At 41.6% G+C, this 21,094-nt stretch overlaps 1 protein-coding gene across 1 annotated transcript in view; it reads right to left on the bottom strand.

Moving 5' to 3' along the window:
* Nucleotides 1–8,588: 8,588 nt before the first annotated feature.
* Nucleotides 8,589–21,094, bottom strand: part of GCC2 (GRIP and coiled-coil domain containing 2) — a 30,427-nt gene continuing 17,921 nt past the window's right edge. The window contains exons 11-23 of the mRNA XM_079972420.1: nt 20,512–20,676; nt 20,318–20,422; nt 19,441–19,603; nt 18,783–18,883; nt 18,586–18,663; nt 16,884–17,021; nt 15,524–15,639; nt 14,747–14,923; nt 14,288–14,505; nt 12,968–13,162; nt 12,416–12,555; nt 9,965–10,166; nt 8,589–9,284 (exon numbers count right to left, since the gene is read on the bottom strand). Of these exons, the coding sequence (XP_079828546.1) occupies nt 9,214–9,284; nt 9,965–10,166; nt 12,416–12,555; nt 12,968–13,162; nt 14,288–14,505; nt 14,747–14,923; nt 15,524–15,639; nt 16,884–17,021; nt 18,586–18,663; nt 18,783–18,883; nt 19,441–19,603; nt 20,318–20,422; nt 20,512–20,676 (1,869 nt within the window). The 3' untranslated portion in view covers nt 8,589–9,213. The remainder of the gene's footprint in view (nt 9,285–9,964; nt 10,167–12,415; nt 12,556–12,967; nt 13,163–14,287; nt 14,506–14,746; nt 14,924–15,523; nt 15,640–16,883; nt 17,022–18,585; nt 18,664–18,782; nt 18,884–19,440; nt 19,604–20,317; nt 20,423–20,511; nt 20,677–21,094) is intronic.

Here is a 21,094-nt window from a genome sequence, read left to right as displayed (position 1 = left end):
CGACCGGAAGCCGTGGACGCCCAGTTGGACATTCAGGTTCCAAAGAACATTTGCAAACTGGAACACTCACTTCCGGGTTTGCAGCGTTCAGAAGCCAAAACGTTCAACTCGCAAGGCGTTCAGGATCCAAGGTACGACTCTTATTTGTTTTGTGACTTTGCTAAGAAAGAGATTGCAAAACAGTGTAAGCAAGAAACAGTGGGTCTCATAATATTTTTTTACATAATCATTTTTGCATTTTTTAAAATATTGGGAGGATAAATAGTGGATGACCTGTGTATGTTTTGCAACTAGTAGTGCAGCTATAAAACTGCTGTACATTTGCAAAGCTAAGCAGGGTCTAATATGGTTTCAAATTGAATGGGGAACCTCTTGTTGAAATTCCCGCATGTTTTATTCATTTGTATCCCATATTAAAACTTGGACCTGAACTGTGTAGTGTTCTGGTAAATGCTCACATTTTTACTGAAAATGAAGCTTTTAGCAAGATTAATATAAAATACGCAGCACTGATTGCAGAGCCTGAAAACTTCCTGGCACAATTTGGAAAGTCAGACGCCCTGTCAAAAAATGCTGAAAGATATCTGTTCAGGGAGTTGAATCACTCATCACTCTAATCACATGGTAATGTCAAATGGATATGCATGACTCCTGCAACAAAATGTTTTACGTTTTTTCCCCTTCATTTAGTACATTAAATTGTTGGTGGTAGGATACAGAAATATAAAAACATAAAATCCATACTTAAACCACATCAAAACAAGAACAATATTAAAAAAATTAAAAAACAAGAACGATCCAGTCCAGCAGCTGGAAAGAATCCAGATCACTATAAGATGCTTACTGCATAGAAATTGCAACGATAATGAATTTGCTCTCTGGAGGAAGAATTGCATTTTCCCAGAACACAAAAGAAATTTGCTTTTCTTAGTTTGGGGATACTGTAAATGCATTCACAGCTTCCTAAACCAGCCTTTGCAGTGATTTAGGCAGTTTGCTTGTCAGAATCCGTAATGCTTTTTTTGCTGTGTAAACAAGGCTAGGGTTGGGAAGCAGGAGATACAAGTTCCAGTCTCAAGGGAAAAGGAGGAAATGGCCTCTTTCACCTTTTGCATGCCTGCCCAAAGAACAGCCATGTGACGAGGAGGAGAGAGGAAGCACCCAGGACTCAAACCCACACGGCATATACTATACAGAGCAATTCCCTATCCACTCAGCCACAACAACAGACAGGAAACAGGCAGCATGGAGTATTTTGAGAGTATTTTGTGTTCTCCCAAGTTGCAACCCAGCAAGCCTTCCTGCATCATGCGCTCCCCACTTTGGCCATCCCATCGACACATTTTCACCAACACAGCAGATGCACCAACAGTGGTGTCCCACCAGCAAGCACATTAGGGCTTCCACCATATCCCATAGCCAGCACGTCTCCTTAATAGCTCTATGAATTCTTGATTTCGTAAATGGTCAAATTTAGCTAATATTTGGGGCAATAAGAGGAGATGCCAGGCAAAGTATAAAGATACAGGCTGTCACCAGTTCTGTTCAGGAGAACAGATGATGGAGATGGCACCAAAGAACAAAGACGGGTGGTGGCAGGGTCAAAATGTGAGACATTCAGCATAAGGCGAGGAGGGTGAAGTTCTTCCCCCTCCCAACCTTTCTTTCCCCTCTACTGGGTTTTGCACCTATTCGTCTAAAGGTAAAGGGACCCCTGACCATTAGGTCCAGTCGTGGCCGACTCTGGGGTTGCGGCGCTCATCTCGCTTTATTGGCCGAGGGAACAGGTGTACAGCTTCCGGGTCATGGACGCGGGTGGCACTGTGGGTTAAACCACAGAGCCTAGGACTTGCCAATCAGAAGGTCGCCGGTTCGAATCCCCGCGACGGGGTGAGCTCCCGTTGCTCGGTCCCTGTTCCTGCCAACCTAGCAGTTCGAAAGTACGCAGTGCAAGTAGATAAATAGGTACCGCTCCAGTGGGAAGGTAAACGGTGTTTCCGTGCACTGCTCTGGTTCGCCAGAAGCGGCTTAGTCATGCTGGCCACATGAACTTGTTAATCTTTAAAATAGGACCAGCATATTAGATAGGTTTCGCTTTCCTCTGTGCAAACACACAAAAGGCTCCTGTGTGCATTATTTACAAGTTAAAACTTTTGTACCCTCCGTGTGCATGACTGTCCTGCATGCAGAGACTGGTACACAAACAACAGGACCCCGAGGGCTATTTCCCACCAGCCTCTGGGAGCTGCACCACACATGGAGTTTCCCTGCTGCACCAGAAGCGTGCCAATTGCATGCCTGTGCGATGGGTGGTGCAATGGGAGCCTTCTGTGCCTCCTAGTAGGGCATGCACAGGCTAGGCTAGGCCTGAGATCTTGGCTCACTCATGCTTAGCGTTTATGCAAGGTTCAGCTGAAACCAAGCCACTCGTCCGCGAAGGGAGCTATACCGGGGGAGGCTGATGGCACAACTTATTTTTGTTTTTATTATTATTCATTAAATTTGCCTGAAGAGCCCAGGGTGGTTCACAACAGAAAAATGCAACATGAGAAATACAAAATACACGATAAAACTATCAGGGTTCAAAACTAATGATCTTGACACACAGATAAAAGTTACAAGGAGTAATGTAGTGAATGCAGGTGCCACTGAAGTCTTCAGATTTCTGGTGCAGATACAGAGTTGAAATGGTAGGTTCAAACAGTTACACTGAGCCTCTTGGGCTTGCCGATTGGAAGGCTGGCGGTTCGAATCCCCACTGTTGCTCTATCCCAGCTCCTGCCAACCTAGCAGTTTGAAAGCACACCAGCGCAAGTAGATAAATAGGTACCGCTGTGACGGGAAGGTAAACGGTGTTTCCGTGCGCTCTGGCATTTGTCACGGTGTCCCGTTGCACCAGTAGTGGTTTAGTCATGCTGGCCACATGACCTGGAAAGCTGTCTGTGGACAAATGGCTTCCTTGGTCTGAAAAGTGAGATGAGCGCCGCACCCTGTAGTCACTTTTGACTGGACTTAACCATCCAGGGGTCCTTTGCCTAACAGTTACACAAGTACAGAGAGGAACAGAAACAGACATAGGAAAACCCAGTAACAAAAATGCTATTTGATAAAAAGTGATTGAGGCAGGTTTTCTAGGAGAGTTGTAGCAGAAATAGGTCCCAAGTTCTTCTTATGAATAAAGTTTTAAGAATTTCCCCTGACAGTTTTTTTAAAAAATCAGATTGGGAGCAATATCCATTGTGTAGCTGTCTGCTTTCTCTTTTTTTGGTCTTGACACCTCAACTCTTTTGCAGCTTAAATTAAAATCCAACCTGAAAGGGTGAGGGAAGAAATTATTTTCTCCCATCCCCACAAATATACAATTCCAATATTTCTTTGAAAAAAACCATTTTATTTGGAGCATGAGCCACATCCCATTTCTATAATACTGACACACTCGTTGATTTTAAAGAGTTTTTTAATCATATGGAAAAATTTCTAGCATGTATTTGGTACATTTCTGGTTCCTGCAAAACCTTGTAAAGCATGAAAACAGCACCTAAACCTCCAGAGAATTAGCTATAAATTTCGACATGCCATTATTTACATTTAGTGTAATGTCTCTCATTGTATATGTACCAGCTGATTTCTTCAGACAGACTCATCTGCAAGTTCCCAAAAATAGCTCTCATAAAAGCTATGTACTGAAGAATGATTTATTATCATGGGCTGTACAAAAATAGGGCAAGATTACATTTAGTATATTGACAAGAGTTATGTCAGTGATCTGTTTGACTTCCTTTTTGATTCATTGCCAAGGTTCTGTCTGATCCTTATTAGAGACCGACCTTATGTATTGAATTCAGCCAGCTGGCTTAAGAAATAGCCAGAACATAAGAGATGTGATTTATCATGCCAGAGTCCAAGATCTATGCATTCAAATTATGTGTTTACCCAGAAAATTGAATCCTCCAAAGTAGCCTGGTAATTAAATATTCCTCTGTTTCCCCCCCCCCCCCCATCTGTACTTGCATTTTCAAACAAATTGTTTTAAATGCTGGGTTAGTGTCTAAATAATCACATTACTATCTTGCTGACCATGTTCTATAAAGCACAGCAAATTCCTCAAACGGTGGTACCTCGGGTTACAGATGCTTCAGGTTAAAGACTCTGCTAACCCAGAAATAGTACCTCGGGTTAAGAACTTTGCTTCAGGATGAGAACAGAAATCGTGCTCTGGCGGCAGCAGGAGGCCCCATTAGCTAAAGTGGTGTCTCAGGTTAAGAACAGTTTCAGGTTAAGAACGGACCTCCGGAACGAATTAAGTTCTTAGCCCGAGGTACAACTGTACTCAAAAAAACCACTTTTGTTATTCCAATGTAGTACTTTTGCTTTAAGAGTATTTATTCAAGGCAGCAAACTGGTACAGGAAGCAAAAATAAATGCTATGCAGTTGTCCCGTGATGGCAGCCTCCAATGTTCCGGTGTTGGGTATGAATTCAGAATAAATTGTGTAGGAAACCTCCACCCAATGGCTCACCACTGAAACACCAGAGCAGAAAACGCTCATTTCATAAAGTCATCTTTGTCCTGAAACCATTATGTACCCAACTGTCTCCCAAGTCAAACAAGTCTTGTCCTTTACTGGGTTTATATCCTCTGATCTAACTGTAGAAATGCTACATTCCCTCTTAGCTACAAAGCTAATCCTTTTTAGGCTCTGAACATTCATGAGTTATCTGCTCCTGCAGTCACTAGTTGATATTCTTTGCATCTGCTGTACTCTGGATTTATAGCTGGTGACTAGAAACTAGAGACAGCATTCCAGTGAAAGCCTCATTGGTGCCTTATATAAGATTATAATACTTCCATGGCTGTAGCTGAATTCATGGAATTGTAAGGGACCACTGGGATCATCTACTCCAACCCCCTGCAATGGAGGAATCTTTTGCCCAACGTGAGGCTTGAACCTACAACCATGAGAGTGAGCCTCAAGCTCTACCAACTGAGCTACACCTAATGTACCCAGGAGCTGCCTTTTTGGCAGCTATCTCCCACTCACAGCCAACAATGCAGTATCTTCTTTGGCCATCACTCATAGCTGAGTAAGATTGTCTTCCATAAACACGGTTTTAACACTGAGTCCGTAAGTGACTGTGGAGGCCAATTCTGGATCCACATGTCCTTCCACAGTGGGGACATTGGTTTCCGGGCAGGAATTGTACACGGTGTGGATTTGCCAAGCATGCCTTCCTCTTAGCACGTTTCTCCCTTTCGTCCTGAGTTAGAGTGTCTTCAAATCCCATGACACCTTTGGTAAAGGCTGTTCCCCAATTGGAGCACTTGCAGGCCAGTGTTTCCCAGTTGCCAGTGTTTATACTACATTTTTTTTTTAGATTTGCCTTGAGACAGTCGTTAAACCTTTTTTGTTGACCACCAGCATTACGCTTTCCATTTTTAAGTTCAGAATGGAGTAGTTGCTTTAGAAGACGATAATCAGGCATCCACATAACATGACCAGTCCAGCAAAGTTGATGTTGAAGAATCATTGCTTCAACACTGGTGAGCTCTGTATACAATATCTATGTATATCTAGAAGCAAGCACTACTGAGGTTAATTGGACTCTCAGATAAGTGTTTATAGGATAGCCTCAGTGATATTGCAGCCATCTAGGACCAGCAGGTTATGCATAATTTCTTTCATCCTTCATCAATGAAAATATTTTGTTTCCTTGCTGGATCAGGATGTCGTTCTGGAATCTTTTTGCAAATATTCATATATTCTAGGCAAGAACCCAGAACGTGCAATAAATCTTGTTTAGATACACGACTCATTGACTTAACATGTGATATTTATTCTCTTTTGAAGGTTTTTTTGAAGGTAAAGGATAGCTTCCTCCTCACATGCAGCAGGAAGAACAGAACACACAGATGTGTAGAATGACCCAGAAGTACCAGCAGCCAAATTAACTGTAACAAACAACATTTAGAGGACCAGAGATTTCCCACATCTTGCTTTAGAAGTGTAACTATTACTGAAGATGATGTAGGAATGTTGCTAGTTAGCCATAGAGGAAATACAATGGAATAGGAAAAAGTTGCATTTAATATGTAATTTTAATTCCCGCCTCTCTATTGAAGTGGCTTTAAATACAGTCGTACAGTGGTACCTCGGGTTACAGACGCTTCAGGTTACAGACACTTCAGGTTACAGACTCCGCTAACCCAGAAATAGTGCTTCAAGTTAAGAACTTTGCTTCAGGATGGGAACAGAAATTGTGTGGTGGCGGTGCAGAAGCAGCGGGAGGCCCCATTAGCTAAAGTGGTGCTTCAGGTTAAGAACAGTTTCAGGTTAAGAATGGACCTCCAGAATGAATTAAGTTCTTAACCCGAGGTACCACTGTACCTTGTTTTTCGAACAGCTTAGTTCAAGAACAACTTGGAACTCAAACTTCACAAACCCGGAAGTAGGTGTTCAGGTTTGCAAACTTTTCCTTGGAAGCTGAATGTCCGATGCGGCTTCCGAGGCACCTGCAGCCAATTGGAAGCCGCGCCTTGGTTTCTGAACATTTCGGAAGTCAAATGGACTTCCGGAACGCATTCTGTTCAAAAACCAAGGTACGACTGTATAAGGGTTATAAAAACACAATCACTACACACATTTACACTGAAAAGTCATGTTTTGTAATTCCTATTTTAATCAGCGTTCACCCTCCACAATCTTTCTTTGTAGCAAAAGGTTACAGTGATACATTGAGAGCAGGAAAACAGTATGTTACATTCATGAGTATAGCATTTTAATTAATATACAATTGAAATTTTCAAAAATAATGAACTATATGCATAATTTATTCACAGTCTGAAACAATAAAAACAGAATTTCAAATGACTTCAAAAATGAGGAAAAGTGTTTTGTCACAGCTGTTAATGACATTGAAAACGTATTCCTACCTGCAATCAGTAGCGAGCATTCAGTCAAGCTAATGTGAAAACGGTGAAGAAAGTGCAGGAACAATTTCCTGCTCAGTTTAAATATCTGAACGTACATGGCAGAACATAAAACAAGACATCCAACTCTTAACTATCGCTGTAGGAGCTCACATTAGGGGGGAAATGATGTACCACTTACACTGCTGCAGTGAAATAAATTAACGTCCACAGATTTAAAACGTAAAAAAATTAAGGCATGGCTGTGCTCTGAAAACAGACTGTTACTAAAGCTGTGCAAAGGTATTTCTAATTAGCCATAGTGAATGAAAACTATGTGTAATTATTGGTGAGAAACAGTTCAAGTGTTTCATATACCTAACAACGGAGCTGGCCGTCGAACTGCTTTCTGCATTAAAGATGGTAGTCAGTGTAGGTGGTAAAATATCTTAAGCTAAGCAGAGTAACTGTGTTCTCATATTACCCTTTAAGAACAGGTGCATTCATCTGTTTTACTCCTATGTCTGAAAATGCCTGTTACTATCTTTACAGAACATAACAACATTTGGGCAACCATATCTTGGCTCAACAAACTGAAATATGGATGGGTCTTTTGTCCACACACACAGCCCCTTCACATTTCCCTTTGTGTAGGCTGGAATACAAAACGGGAAGTCTTCTTTTAACTTCAGTTACACTTGAGAGAGAAGCAGCTAGCTACCTTAAGAAGTCAGCTGCTTCTATTCTTTGTAGCGCCTGAATGAGTTGGCACATAATCAATGAATATTGAACGCATCGCACACACATCAAAGCAGTTTGAAACGAACTTAGACAAACTTATGCAGCAACCTTCTCCAGACCTCCTTCCACAGTTAAGTCACAAATCATCTCTCACTTATTAGTAGCAGAGGGAATAACTGGACTTGTAGCATATAGTGGACGGTTGAGCAGATGAATAATGAAGCAGGGCTCACATACCAAGAAATGGACCCCAAAGATTGGCATGGCTGTTCTGTAAGAAACCTTGTTTTCAGTGGTAGCTGAAATTATTTGAAGGCCAAAAAAAAAAGGCAATAAAAGAAGGGTAGGAACACTGCGGGAGGACAAGTTACCCGAATTCTCACAATTACTGAGACTAGTTTTAGAAAGTAATTGTTCTGCTTCTAGAATTGTGTTAAGCAGATGTACAAGGCAACGTGAAGTATTAAGTGGTAAAAATGCATCTTTCCTTGGAAGAGCAGCCTAGCTAGAAATTACACAGACCTGACCCTTTCCAGAGAGCCCTCATCTTTGATGACCACTGACAATTATATTTAGAATTCACAACCTTCATCAAACTCAATCCTATTTTAGGATCTTCCCTTCAGTAAATTTGTGAGTAGCATAATCATCGACGTCAGCGGCTACTTAAGAATCAGTACAATGCATTTCCCAATCTCTTAATTTAACGAAGTTTTTTTCTGTTTCGTTTTTGAAATGTCACTTTCTAAAGCGTCTTGTTCTTGATGCTCATTAGCTAATGATTTTAATGCACAATTCAAGAGGGTATATGACACACAGCAAAATCCCGAACACTAGATATTACCTTATTAAGCTTGAGAAATCACTAAATGAGTTTGGCAAGATTCCTAGAATTGAATAAATTGAATGTAGGGCAGACAGCCAGATATTTTTTAAAAATTATTTCTGTATGCCCCTCTTTCCTTTTGAAAGACATAAGCAATTCATAAGCTATGTCTTAAAGTACTTTGACGAGAAAAAGCATGCTTCTGATGCTGCTGGTCATAAGGAGGTGGCGATTTGAACAACAAAACTGGAAAACACATAGTCAGACCTGTGAACTTGAGTCTTACTGATACTCACCAACTTGTATAGTGCATTTTTCCGGATAAATAAAAAATGAAGATGTCTGCTGAAGTTGGACACCCCAAACCAGAGTTCAAGTGTACATAAGGTATTTCTCCAAGTGATGGGAGACGGCAGCTCCAGACAGACACACATACACATACACACAAATGTGGAATAGCTCTTTCAGATTGGAGAGCTTAACAGATGTACAAGACCTCGCATACCTGTAGCCAAAGGCGGTAAAGGGGACCCAAACCTGAAAGCAGAATTCGTTGTCCACATGTCTTCTACAATTCTTAGTCAAAAATCAAGTTACCTGCTTGAAATGGCCAAAAGAGAAAACGACACAAGCTATCCTGGGGCTACACATATATATGCTTCATTCTTCAGTGTTGAGATTCTTCCCAGTGCAATTGCAAACTCTGAACGTTTGAACAAACGAGAAGTCTTATCACAGTCTTATCGCAGTCCTGACCAGCTGTGCAAGTACGACGCCCAGCCTGAAGGTTGCGATGTGCTCTCTTCCTCACCTTAAGAAAGAAAAACACACATCAATCCTTTAAATACGAGCCAATACAGGTTTTCAATCGCACAACTAAAAGCATGATCCAAATGGCCAGTATATTAATTGTGCCTTAAAATGTGGATATTGAACCTGACTTGAGTCAGAAGCTACCCATACAAAAAGTATAGTTAAGCAAGAATTGGCCATGGAACACTTTCTTGCAGGATCTAGGAATGACAGAATCATAGCTGCAGAATCACAGAATTGTAGAGTTGGAAGGGAATGCAGGAATCAACCCCATAACCCTGAGATTAAGAGTCTCATGTTCTACCAACTCAGCCATGTATAGTATAGCCATGTTAGCATTATTTTCAGATCAAAAGTTGTGTTCAGCACATTGCTGAACATGCACCCCCCTCCCCCCCAAAACACCCTGCTCTGGGAAGAAAAATGACTCATAGATTTTATAGTTACATGTTATAGTTTACATTAAAATTGTCACTGGTAACTTGTTTCTTAGATGTTGGGAGTTTAAACTGTAGAAAGCCACTCTCTGTCCTTGCAGTTCTGACTCTTGCAGACGGGAAGAGAGCCAGATTTCTCTCAATTTCTGTCTTGCTGCAAAGCTCACCACCAACAGCAACTGTCCCACTTCCCTTTCTCTGATAACACCAGTAGCAAAATGAAAATAAAAGCTTCATGTACCTTGAGCTATCGCAACTAGCCTTCCTTTTTCTTCTGGACTCAACTGCAGCATGGTGTCAATGACTGGCAGAAGCCTCTCTCTTTCACTGCCCGATTTTAGGAATATAAACTGGAGCAGAACATTCTTCAGATATTCCAGATTAGCAACAGATTTCTCTCGCTCTTGGTTCCTTTCCAATCGCCTTATTTCACTTTTGAGAAGCTGGAGGTGAAAATCAAAGAAAGATCTCTTAAGATAACCACACGCGGATGCGAAGAAGCCCAACAGGGCACCGTCGTGACAAATGTTAAGACAAATGGCACGAGGAAAAGGTATGCACACTTCTGCACAGGTCCAAGTTCCCGGGCAGACTGAACTTGGCATGAACGCATGCCGTGATACATTGAACAGAATAGAACTCGTGCCAGTTCACACTGCTAAATTGTTTCAACATGATATGCAGATACACCAGTGAATGAAGGAAAGGATAAACTTTCCTTACCTTATGAACCACCCTGAGCCTTGCGATCATCATCTGAGGCCCTTCTTTCGGTGCACCCTCCACAGGGGGTTTGGAGGTTGGTAACACAAGTGGAATGCTCTCCCCAAAGAGATACGCCTGACACCATCCTTGTTTAGTTTTACGCATGAAGCAAAGATTTCTCTTCCCCCACCCTGCACCTTTAAGACTTTGAACTGAAGGATACCCAGCCTGAAGAACCCAGCCTCTTAGCTGGGTGGGATTTGCAGTGCTTTCTAGTATTTTATTTGAACTGTTGCACTCTTAGGTTTTTATCGTCATTTATAATTGGTTCACTGAAAATCGCTTTGAGTTACATTCTTTAGAAAAGCAACTAACCAACGCAATAAAAACAAACTGATTGGGTCATGCAAAGTGATTGAGTGAACAACCCCTGCATGTTTGTCTATATAATATAACAACAACATATTATTTATACTCTGCCCATCTGGCTGGATTTGGGCGGCTCCCAACAGAATATTAAAAACACGATAAAACATCAAACATTAAAAACTTCCCTATACTTCAAAAAGTCAGGTAGTTGTTTATTTCCTTGACATCTGATGGGAGGGCGTTCCACAGGGTTGGTGCCACTACCGAGAAGGCCCTCTGCCTGGATTTCCTGTAACCTCACTTCTTGCAGGGACGGAACCACAGCAGGGAGGGAGGGGACCCTCAGCGCTGGACCTCAGTGTTTGGGCTGAACAACAGGGATGGAGATGCTCCTTCAGGTACACTGGTACCTCGCAAGACGAATGCCTCGAAAGACGAAAAACTCACAAAACGAAAGAGTTTTTCGTTTTTTGAGTTGCTTTGCAAGACGGATTTCCCTATGGGCTTGCTTCGCAAGACGAAAACGTCTTGCAAGTTTGTTTCCTTTGTCTTGCAAGTTTGTTTCCTTTTTCTTAAAACCGTGCATGCACTTCGAGAAGCAACTTATATCACGCAGTGTGGTAGCCTTTTTTGAGGTTTTTGAAGACTTTGGTGATTTTTGAAGCTTTTCCAAAGTCCGTGCTTCGCAAGACGAAAAAATCGCAAGACGAAAAATTAATTCGTGGAACGAATTAATTTTGTCTTGCGAGGCACCACTGTATACAGGACCAAGGCTGTTTAGGGCTTTAAAGGTCAGCACCAACATTTTGAATTGTGCTCAGAAACGTACTGAGAGCCAATGTAGGTCTCTCATGTGTTATATAGTCTCAGCGGCCACTCCCTGTCACCAGTCTAGCTGTCTAGCAGTGGCAATAATGCGAACAGCCTATTTCAGATTAACTTTTTCCCATGCAGTGATGCATCCCCATGCGAGACCACAAGGTCCTCTTTGGTCTTTCACACTTCTCACCACTGAGTCAATAGCAGTCACTGAAGCTCTCAAGCTTCTGTTTGCAAGCGGAGCTTGACTCAAGCTCGCCCCATTTCCGACTCTTTCTAATCACTTATGGGACTGTGCACCAGGAAACTGACTGTGTAAAAATGCTTTCCACTGGTGACAGTGATGGAGTCTCCTCGCCTCACCCCAATTGCTTCACATTTCATTGTATTCTCACTGACAGGCAACTGACATTCTTAGCCGTCAAAAATCTATTCAGCTAATTTCCAGTTCCTGATTTTTCTAGACCTCTGGGGAGGCTTCCCTATTACTTCATATTCTGCCTTTTTAACACTCTATTAGCCCACATTCATTTACATTTCCTGACACTGCCTGACTCCTTTTCCTAGGGAAGAACCAAAACTTTAATAGGAGATTCCATTCTGTGAGGATTTGTTAGTCCTCACAATCACAAAGGTGGGGAAGACAGTATTTCTGTGAGCTGATGGGGAGAAGCTGGCAAGTTGTGGGAGCGAGAATAGCACTGACTTCACATAACCACAAAAGGATTTTTAGACTTTGCAAACAAAAACTGATGCACCATGCAGTTCACCAGAGCTTGGGAAGGGTATGCCTGCTAACCTTTATTTGTTCCATGAGGATTACGTTGGTAGCTTCCGATTCGCGCAGCAGTCCATTTAAGTGATCCGCACTCTTCGACGTGGTGTTCAGCTTCTGCACCAACTCTTCTTTGGTGAGTTCAGCTTCCCAGTGTGGAGCTTCTAAAATGGTTCACAATAAGCCAGTTTCAAATGTGATTGATGTTTCTACTATTTCTTACGGCTGCAAGGTGTGTATATATTAAGGGGAATGCAGGTTTAGCAGGTTATGTGCATGGCAACCGGTGAAGAACATGTGCGTACGTTTTCCGTAAACCTGCTGCCCTGGGATCCTGTCACAATACACAGAATCTTCAACAGGCTTTGAAGAATGTGCATCTCTAGGCTGAATTTGACATTCTCTAGGCCATATGCGCATCATCATGGCTCATGATGAGGGCTAAACATGAAGAAAGTATGACAGACCTCAATGCAACAATAAATAAGTTGTACAACTTGTGCCAAGTTCTGCATTGTGCCAAAAACAGAACATTAAAATATGAACTGCATCAATGCATGACCAAGCCTTCCTTACCAAATTTTGCATCAGGGGTATTAAGAAGCTGTTCCAACGACGGCATGTAAGTACTGGCAGAAGATACAGACTCTGTGTCAGTGGTTTCCATTCCTTCGCCCTCCTCCCTGGTTATAGTGTGCACATCGAGAAGAGGAAGGTCAGTGCTCCTCCGCTCTCGCAAGTTCTTTGCTGGTAGGTTGGACGTAGCAGAACCTGGAAAAATAAGCCATTATAAAGCAATTCCGAGACAAAACAAAACAAAACAAAACAAAACATCTGGAAGGGAATTACCTAAACATTGTTAACAGCCTATATTTTTTTAAAGTACCAAACGACATACTGCTGTACAACATAGGAATGAAACATTGATTCATTCCTGAAGCAGAATAGGGGTCAGCAAACCTTTTCAGCAGGGGCCAGTCCACTGTCCTTCAGACCTTGTGTGGGGCCGGACTATTTTTTTTTTTTTGGGGGGGGGGGGAAGAACGAATTCCTATGCCCCACAAAGAACCCAGAGATGCATCTTAAATAAAAGCATACATTCTGCTCATGTAAAAACAGCAGGCGGGCCCCACAAATCACCCAGGGAAGTTTTTAATATGTGACATTTTAGTGTATTTTTCATCTTTGTTGGAAGCCGCCCAGAGTGGCTGGGGAAACCCAGCCAGATGGGCGGGGTACAAATAATAAAATAATAATAATAATAATAATAATAATAATAATAATAATAATAATAATTATTATTATTATTATTATTATTTTAAATAAAAGGACACATTCTACTCATGTAAAAACACACTGATTCTCGGACCGCCTGCGAGCCGGATTTAGAAGGCGACTGGGTTGGATCCGGCCCCTGGGCCTTAGTTTGCCTACCCATGATCTAATCCCTAGCCACCTGGTTATAAAAAACAGTAACAGAGGTGGTTTTAGGGAAGCTCCGGCAAGCACTTGCTCAGCTATAGGAAGGAGGTGGGCGCCCTCACACCTCCGCACAGCATGAGACCTGGGGGAGGGGCAAATTTTGGACTAGCTCAGGGTGCCGTAATATCAAAGTCCGCCCCTGATAGTAGTAAGAGTAAAACTGCTTGGCTCTGCAGAGGTGCACCCCCCCCCCTCAAAAAAAAAAACTTCTGCTACCATCCTGCCTAACAGGAAAACTAGTCCTGCACAGGACATTATGTAATAGGAGATTCAAATCAGTGACAGAATTGGCAATTCACCTTAAATGAAGCTGGGGAATAGAGTCCTAAGTGGAGTTTATTCGACAAGCACAGAAACAGTTGCTAGGTGAGCTCAGCTCAGCATTATTCCTTCAGTGAGTATCAGATAACTTACTTTTGGTGTTTGGCTCGCTTTTGAGTTGAAAAAGCTGGGCTTCTACTTTGGACAGCTGCTGCTGCAAGGTCTCCACAGTCTTCCTGTGCTCTTCTTGCAGGTGCCGGACTTGATCGCGGAAACTGTTGCGAAGAGCTTCATTCTGGGCTGTCAGCTGGCTGACAATCTGCGCATGCTCCGACTTCATCACCATGTTTTCAGACTGGATTGTGCAGAGCCTGGAAAGTATTTCCACCCAGCCAAAGAATGTCCATGTTAGTTAAACAAGGAACTGTTAATGATGTCTCAACTTAGGGAGGGGGTGGGGAACAGAAAAATAGAGATTTATTGAAACATCTTCCCACCATAGGAACACCGAAGGCATGGAGGCTTTTAGCTCCAAAGGTCCGCTTGGGCACAAAATTCAAAGATGAAAACCAGTCATCAGCACAATGGAATTTACAAGGTGTATTAACGTACTTTTCTCGGAGCTCTGCTTCCTTTGCCACAGTCTCTTGAAGAATTTTATTGTGCCTTTCCAGCAGAGTGTCGTGTTCAGACTGCAGTGACTGAAGCTCGGTTATATTCATTTGTAAGTTATGCTGAGTGTCTTGTAATTTGATCTTCAGTAGGTCTATTATATTTTCCATGTGTTCTCTAAAGAAAAGAAAAACACACTACTAAACACCGCAAGCATGTACCTTTCCCTGAACCTTCAAGTGTACCTTCCTAAATCACAAAAAAATGGAATTCTTCTGTGCTTTGTTAGTCTTCTATGACTGCATCTACATGGTTCCAAATCCGTAACAAAATTGAAGAATGTAAGGCTGAAAGAAGTGATGAATGGATCTGAATTTCATCATACACATCCAAAGCAAATCAAACTTTTGTACTTTGGAATAAGCGGAACTCCACAAACAAGAGCGTGGAAGTTTGCCACATCGTATGGCTGCTGCATGCTAAATGGACTGGAGAAATGCAAGCAGGATCACAATGACTGCATCAGAGGAGAGGGAAGTTAAATAGAGGTATGTTTTAGTGTTACATCTGAATCAGACAAATATTAAGTGTACTATGAACCTTTTTTGTCTCTATTTCCACTTGGGACTAAGTAAGATTCTAGATCTACTTTGCAAATACCACTGAGGCAAACTGTGAACTGAGAAACTTTGAGCCCTAATATTAACAAGCGCCCTGAGAACGGAATTTTGATTTAAACCAGCATCCACCAAAACCTTCCAACCATGCAACACTTACCTTTCCTGCTTGGTCACATCCGCTTCAGAGTGAGAAGACTTATTCTTCTGTTTTAAAACATTATGAACGCGGACTTTGTAGCTTTCAAATTCAGAGGTTACAGCGGAGTATTCTGCCTGCAATGACATAGGGGGGCAGAAGAGTTACTTGTGATGCACATGTAGATATACACATCCATTCCCACACTTCTTTTTTAAATTAGAGAAATATTACACCCCTCCCTTGAGCTTCACAGGGTAATCTGTTCTTAAATGATGACAGTAAAAAAACAAAACACCTTTGTTTCAAAGGCACATCATTTGTAGCTTCAATGCACACATTTAATGCATGACCAAGTACAATGGTATTTTGTAATCCAAGTGTAACCAACGACAACCAATAACAATTACAAGTCAAGCCAGGGGCAGAAACCTCACAAGCCACGCTTCTGTTCCATGACACATTCTGCCATCACAAGCCAGTCCCCTCCTACACACACATCAATCACACGCCTAGTTATAGCTGTCACGGATTCTGAGTCATTCTGCTTTGTAAAAGCAACCAAGAAGATAGATAATTCTACGTTCAGTTTGGAAGTCTGCTGAAGAGCATGCAAAAAGCACTGCCCATAAAGCAAAAACAGCAATCATTTATCTTTGTGCAGTAAACACAAAGGGGTGGGAGCTTCAAGCAGTACAAACGTTCTTTGCAACTGATTGAAAACGCTTTGTAACTTGATTCCCCTTCCTGCTCCCCAAAATATCCTTATGGGAAATACAGCTTTTTCCACTCCACTCCACTCCATCTGTTACAAAGTACAAATCCCAATTTACGCCAGTTCAAGTGTTCTAAATGCAGCTGAATTACCTTCTATACAATCAGATTAATTTAATCTGTATATTGCAAAGCCTAAAATAATATCTATATACATACTGTGGTGCTTAGCATCTCTAACTGTAACCTCCTTGCAATCAGTCAGACTTTTCTCTTTTATCCTGCATTTGCATCTACGAAATAGCAACACTGGGAAAGTCTACCAGTCATGGATATACGGCAAAACCGAAATAAAATAAGATACCAAACAGTTTTGCTCATAGGGAAAGATGACGAATTAATTCTCCTAAAAGAACTGTTGCATGCCATGGTGAGCATGTGGTCTTTAGTACTAAGACTGACTTTAATAAAAAACATTTGCTCTTCACAAGCCCCTTGGAGATCTGAGAGGCGCCCAAAGCTAGGCAACTGAATAATTCATTTTCCCAAAGTACTGAATGTCAGGCAGCATCTCCCAACCTCTAAGCAACTGTTAAGATGCTTACTGGACGTTTTCATAGAGCAGCCATTCCTTAGGAACTGGAATCCCTCCCCCACAAGAAAATACCTTTGCTGTACTACATTCTTCTTGAAGAGCTGCTAATTTCTGCTGATAAGTACTCTGCATCCTCTGGTGTTGCTCTAGTGAAGTCCGCAGGTGTTCCTGTATCCTGTGTTTTTCTGAGGTTATATCGGCCAACTGAATCTGTAAAAGGACATTCACAGATCCAAAAGATTTGAATTTAGCAGTTGACAATGGTGTTTTCTCATTAAATGAAAAGTTATTGCTACAAGTTTCCATTTTGGATTGGACAGTAATAAGGAATATCAAATTGACAAAATCTGAAGCTTCCAAGAACCCTCTGGAACAATTTTGGTGGCACAGGAATAACTTTACTTTGCTTTTTCACTCTTTTCTATAGCAAAAGTGCTCCACTTAGTGGCTTAGGTCTGGTTGTTGTGAAAGAGGATACTGTTTTGTTGCTAAATTCAAAGATATGTAAATGGTCAAATGTTTAACAAGTGGCATGAAGCGATGAATTCAAGTAGTTGCAATTAACCAAGAGCTACTTGATATAAAAACGTCATTACACATAAAGTTGCACGTAAAAACTGTGTATGAAATTTTTGTCATGGAATTTATAGCCTGGAATTCCTGCAGCTTCCAAAAAACGTAGTCACGTGGAGAAAAAATGAGACACACCATTTTGGCCAAAGACTTTAGTCATATGTGACATTGTATATTTCTCACTGCACAAATGTAGGAAAAAAAGTGAAATGAATATAACATTGACCATAAAACATAGTGGCGTGGCATGAGTGGAGAACGGATGCAGCTTGGCAATCCAATTTACAAGCTGCTTTTAATTTGATTAAAAGGAATATATTTGGAACAATCCCGTCAAGCATTTTGGGGCCCCACACTGATTTCAATAGGAGCTGTACACACACGCCTAACTCTCTTCACTGTAATCAACAGGACTTAAAAAGGCTCAGTTTTGATTGGATTGTGCCCAGTTTCTTTATTCTCAGACTTGAAATCTATCCTGGGCATTGGAGAGGGACTGGGTACAGAAAACGACTACAATGACATCCAGATAAAAAACCATGTAATAGCACTATGTACACAACTACTCCAAAGTAAAGGGACACGGGTGGTGCTGTGGTCTATACCACAGAACCTAGGGCGTGCCGATCAGAAGGTCGGCGGTTTGAATCCCCACGACAGGGTGAGCTCCCATCGCTCGGTCCCTGTTCCTGCCAACCTAGCAGTTCAAAAGCATGTCAAAGTGCAAGTAGATAAATAGGTACCACTCTGGCAGGAAGGTAAATGGTGTTTCCGTGTGCTGCTCTGGTTCGCCAGAAGCGGCTTAGTCATGCTGGCCACATGACCCGGGAGCTGTACGCCGGCTCCCTCGGCCAATAAAGCAAGATGAGTGCCGCAACCCCAGAGTTGTCCGCAACTGGACCTAACGGTCAGGGGTCCCTTTACCTTTACTCCAAAGTAACACTCAGTGGTGCTTATTCTGGAAACTGAGTCTAAGAGTGCATCCTTACTTAGTAAGGTTTTATTGATTTCAATGCAATTTATTTGTAAATACGTAACAGCAGAATGTCTTCTTGAAAAATGTAGAATTTCAAGGAGATAGCATGTATGATAGCAACTGATTGCAGTTATGGTTTTTAACATACAGCTTTAGCTACCACTCTGGGGAGGTGCAAGACTGTGCATCTCACTACTTTTTTGGCGGGGCGGGGGAAGAGCTTGCCTTATAAACTTCAACTTGCTGCTGACTTGCTTCCAACTCCCCTTTTAAAGATGCTTGAAGCCTCAGAAGTTCATTTCCCTGCAAAACAAGAGCATCTTGAATAATTTAGCACTATGCTGCAGAAGAGTGAAATGAATCAGCATCATTATTACTTTGTCAGAAGAGAGAACAAATTATTAGAAAGCATAGGGACTTACTGCTTGCTTGGAGTCAGCCAATTCCTTTTTCGTTTTCACCAGCAGCTGTTTGATCTTCGTGTTTTTCCCCTCATACTCTTGTACAGTATTCTGGAATGATTCTAGCGAACAAAGCAAACGTTGAAGGTAATTTATTCAGAAAGCAAGCAGTAGAACTTTCAATGAAATTCTTCCAGATTTTTCTATAAAAGCTTGGAAAGAAGAAATGAAGTTTCCTTCTTGCTCCTTGATTTAAACTTTTTACTAGAATTAAACCTATACCAGAATGTTGCAATTTTCACTTTAAAATACTATTTTCAGATAAGAAATGCTTTAAACCCAACTAAAAATCTAGACATCCTTTTAGAAGAAATAGAGTGAATGAACAGCTATAAAGATTTATCATCGACGTGAAAAAAATATTTCTAAGGGGTGTTGGCTTTTCCAACCTACTGAACTTTAAACATTTTTGAAGTGGCATATACTGCCACTGATTTGTAAATACTATGGCACTTGGTTAATCCTAACAAAATAATTTTCTTGCAAAGTTATTGACCTCTGTTTGGAGGATGTAGCTTCTCTGCTATTCTGAGGCATACCTTTAAAAAACCCTCTTACTGTACTGAAGCATCCACAAAAACTTATTTAGACACACGGAGGAGTTTAGTGCGCTACTCACTGATTTCTTCCTGCAGAGTCTCTTGCTTCTGCTTCTGAATTTTAATCTCTTGCTCAAGGTCTTCAATTCTGCTGCTTTTGTCAGTAATCTTTTGATTAAGTTCTTTTACACAACGCTCATAATCAGCCATTTCCATGTCCATCATTGTACTCTTATGCGCATCCTGTAGGTTTACAAACACATGGCACCTGCAAGTTTTAACTTCTACCACTGCTTTGGCTGGTCCCGTGGACCTAACATTCCTGCCAAGCATTTCTTCTTTAGCCCCATTTAATATGCCGTGGAATACCCAAATAAAAAACAAGATTCTATATATCAGGCACGTCCAACTCCAAAGAGACTGCAATCTACTCCCAGTATAATATAAATGGCAGTGATCTACCTATTGTTGAGCTTTTGGGGGGGGGGGGTTTAGCCAAAGTTATTGAACTTTTTTTGGGGTGTGTGTGACCAGAGTTGTTCAGCTTTTTTCACGAAGCGCTACAGATAAGTTTGCTTTAGCATTCCACATTTCAAAATGTTCACAAATGCTATGGCACCAACGCAGCAAACTAGCGCCGGGAGACGGAGGCGAGGATATTACTTGTCCGCAATCGACCAAGATTGTGTGGCGATCTACCTGTCAATCGCGATCGACTGGTTGGATATCCCTGCTATATAGGAATCACCAACATACTCGTGAATTGGCTTGGAGTCCCCATGCTGATTCAGAAGGTCCCTGGGCCTTTAGAAGAGACTTGGGGGAGGGGGAAAACCCAGCAAAGACCTATTCTGTAGTTCTGCATGCTCTTTTCTGGATTCTACCTTCTGAGTGGAAAGACGGTAAATATGTAAGACAGGGAAAAAAGAGAGAGGTAGATATAAACTACCAGGCTACCTTCTTTGCCAACTCCAGCTCTTCTAGAGTTTTCTGAAGATGCTTCTTTTCTTTCTGAAGTTGTGTTTGAAGTTCTTCAATTTCTTTTACAGCATTAGTGTGGTCCTGCAAAGAAAATAGCGCAAGGGCTACTCATTCAGAAATAGCTATCTTATTCTGTTCTATTTTCTGCTCTCCTAACACATGTCACTCACCTTTATCTTTTGTTCTTTTAGAAGCTTTTCAGCTTCGAGTTCTTTATCGACTTTTGCTTTGGCCCTCTGAGTTTCCAGTAGCTGTGTTTCTAGCAGCTTAGTGTTAGTTTGCAAAGTCTGAATACGAGTCAAGAGGTCTTCATTAGCAGAACGCCACTGGTCTTGCTAAAAATGATAGCAGCAGCATTAGCAGAGTCAGGATGGGAAATATTCAGCTATACCACTTAAACACTGGAGATTTCACCCAGATACCATTTTCAAAAGCCAGACTCTCTCCCCCCCCCCCTAGTGTGAGGCTTAAAATAACTTGCTTAAAAGCCTTCAATTCACACAGGCTTTCCATGTAGTGTGAACAGCCATACTTTGTATGCCACTAAATATATGACACTGTTTTTCTGAATTTTATTTTGTATATGCTTTACAGTATTACGGCACACACCATTCTGGTATTTTCTACATTGAACTGCTCTGGAATTCTTACCAACCCCCCCTAACATAAACATACTTGAAAAATATTAATTGCTTTTAACCCACTTTTGTTACTTTAATGGCCTGAGTCCTGGATACATTGATCTCAGGAGAG

The sequence above is a fragment of the Podarcis cretensis genome, assembly GCF_951804945.1.
Source record: "Podarcis cretensis genome assembly, chromosome: 4".
NCBI classification, from domain to species: Eukaryota; Metazoa; Chordata; class Lepidosauria; order Squamata; family Lacertidae; genus Podarcis; species Podarcis cretensis.
Note: the sequence above shows the minus strand (reverse complement) of the source record. Positions and strands in the feature narration are given on the sequence as shown.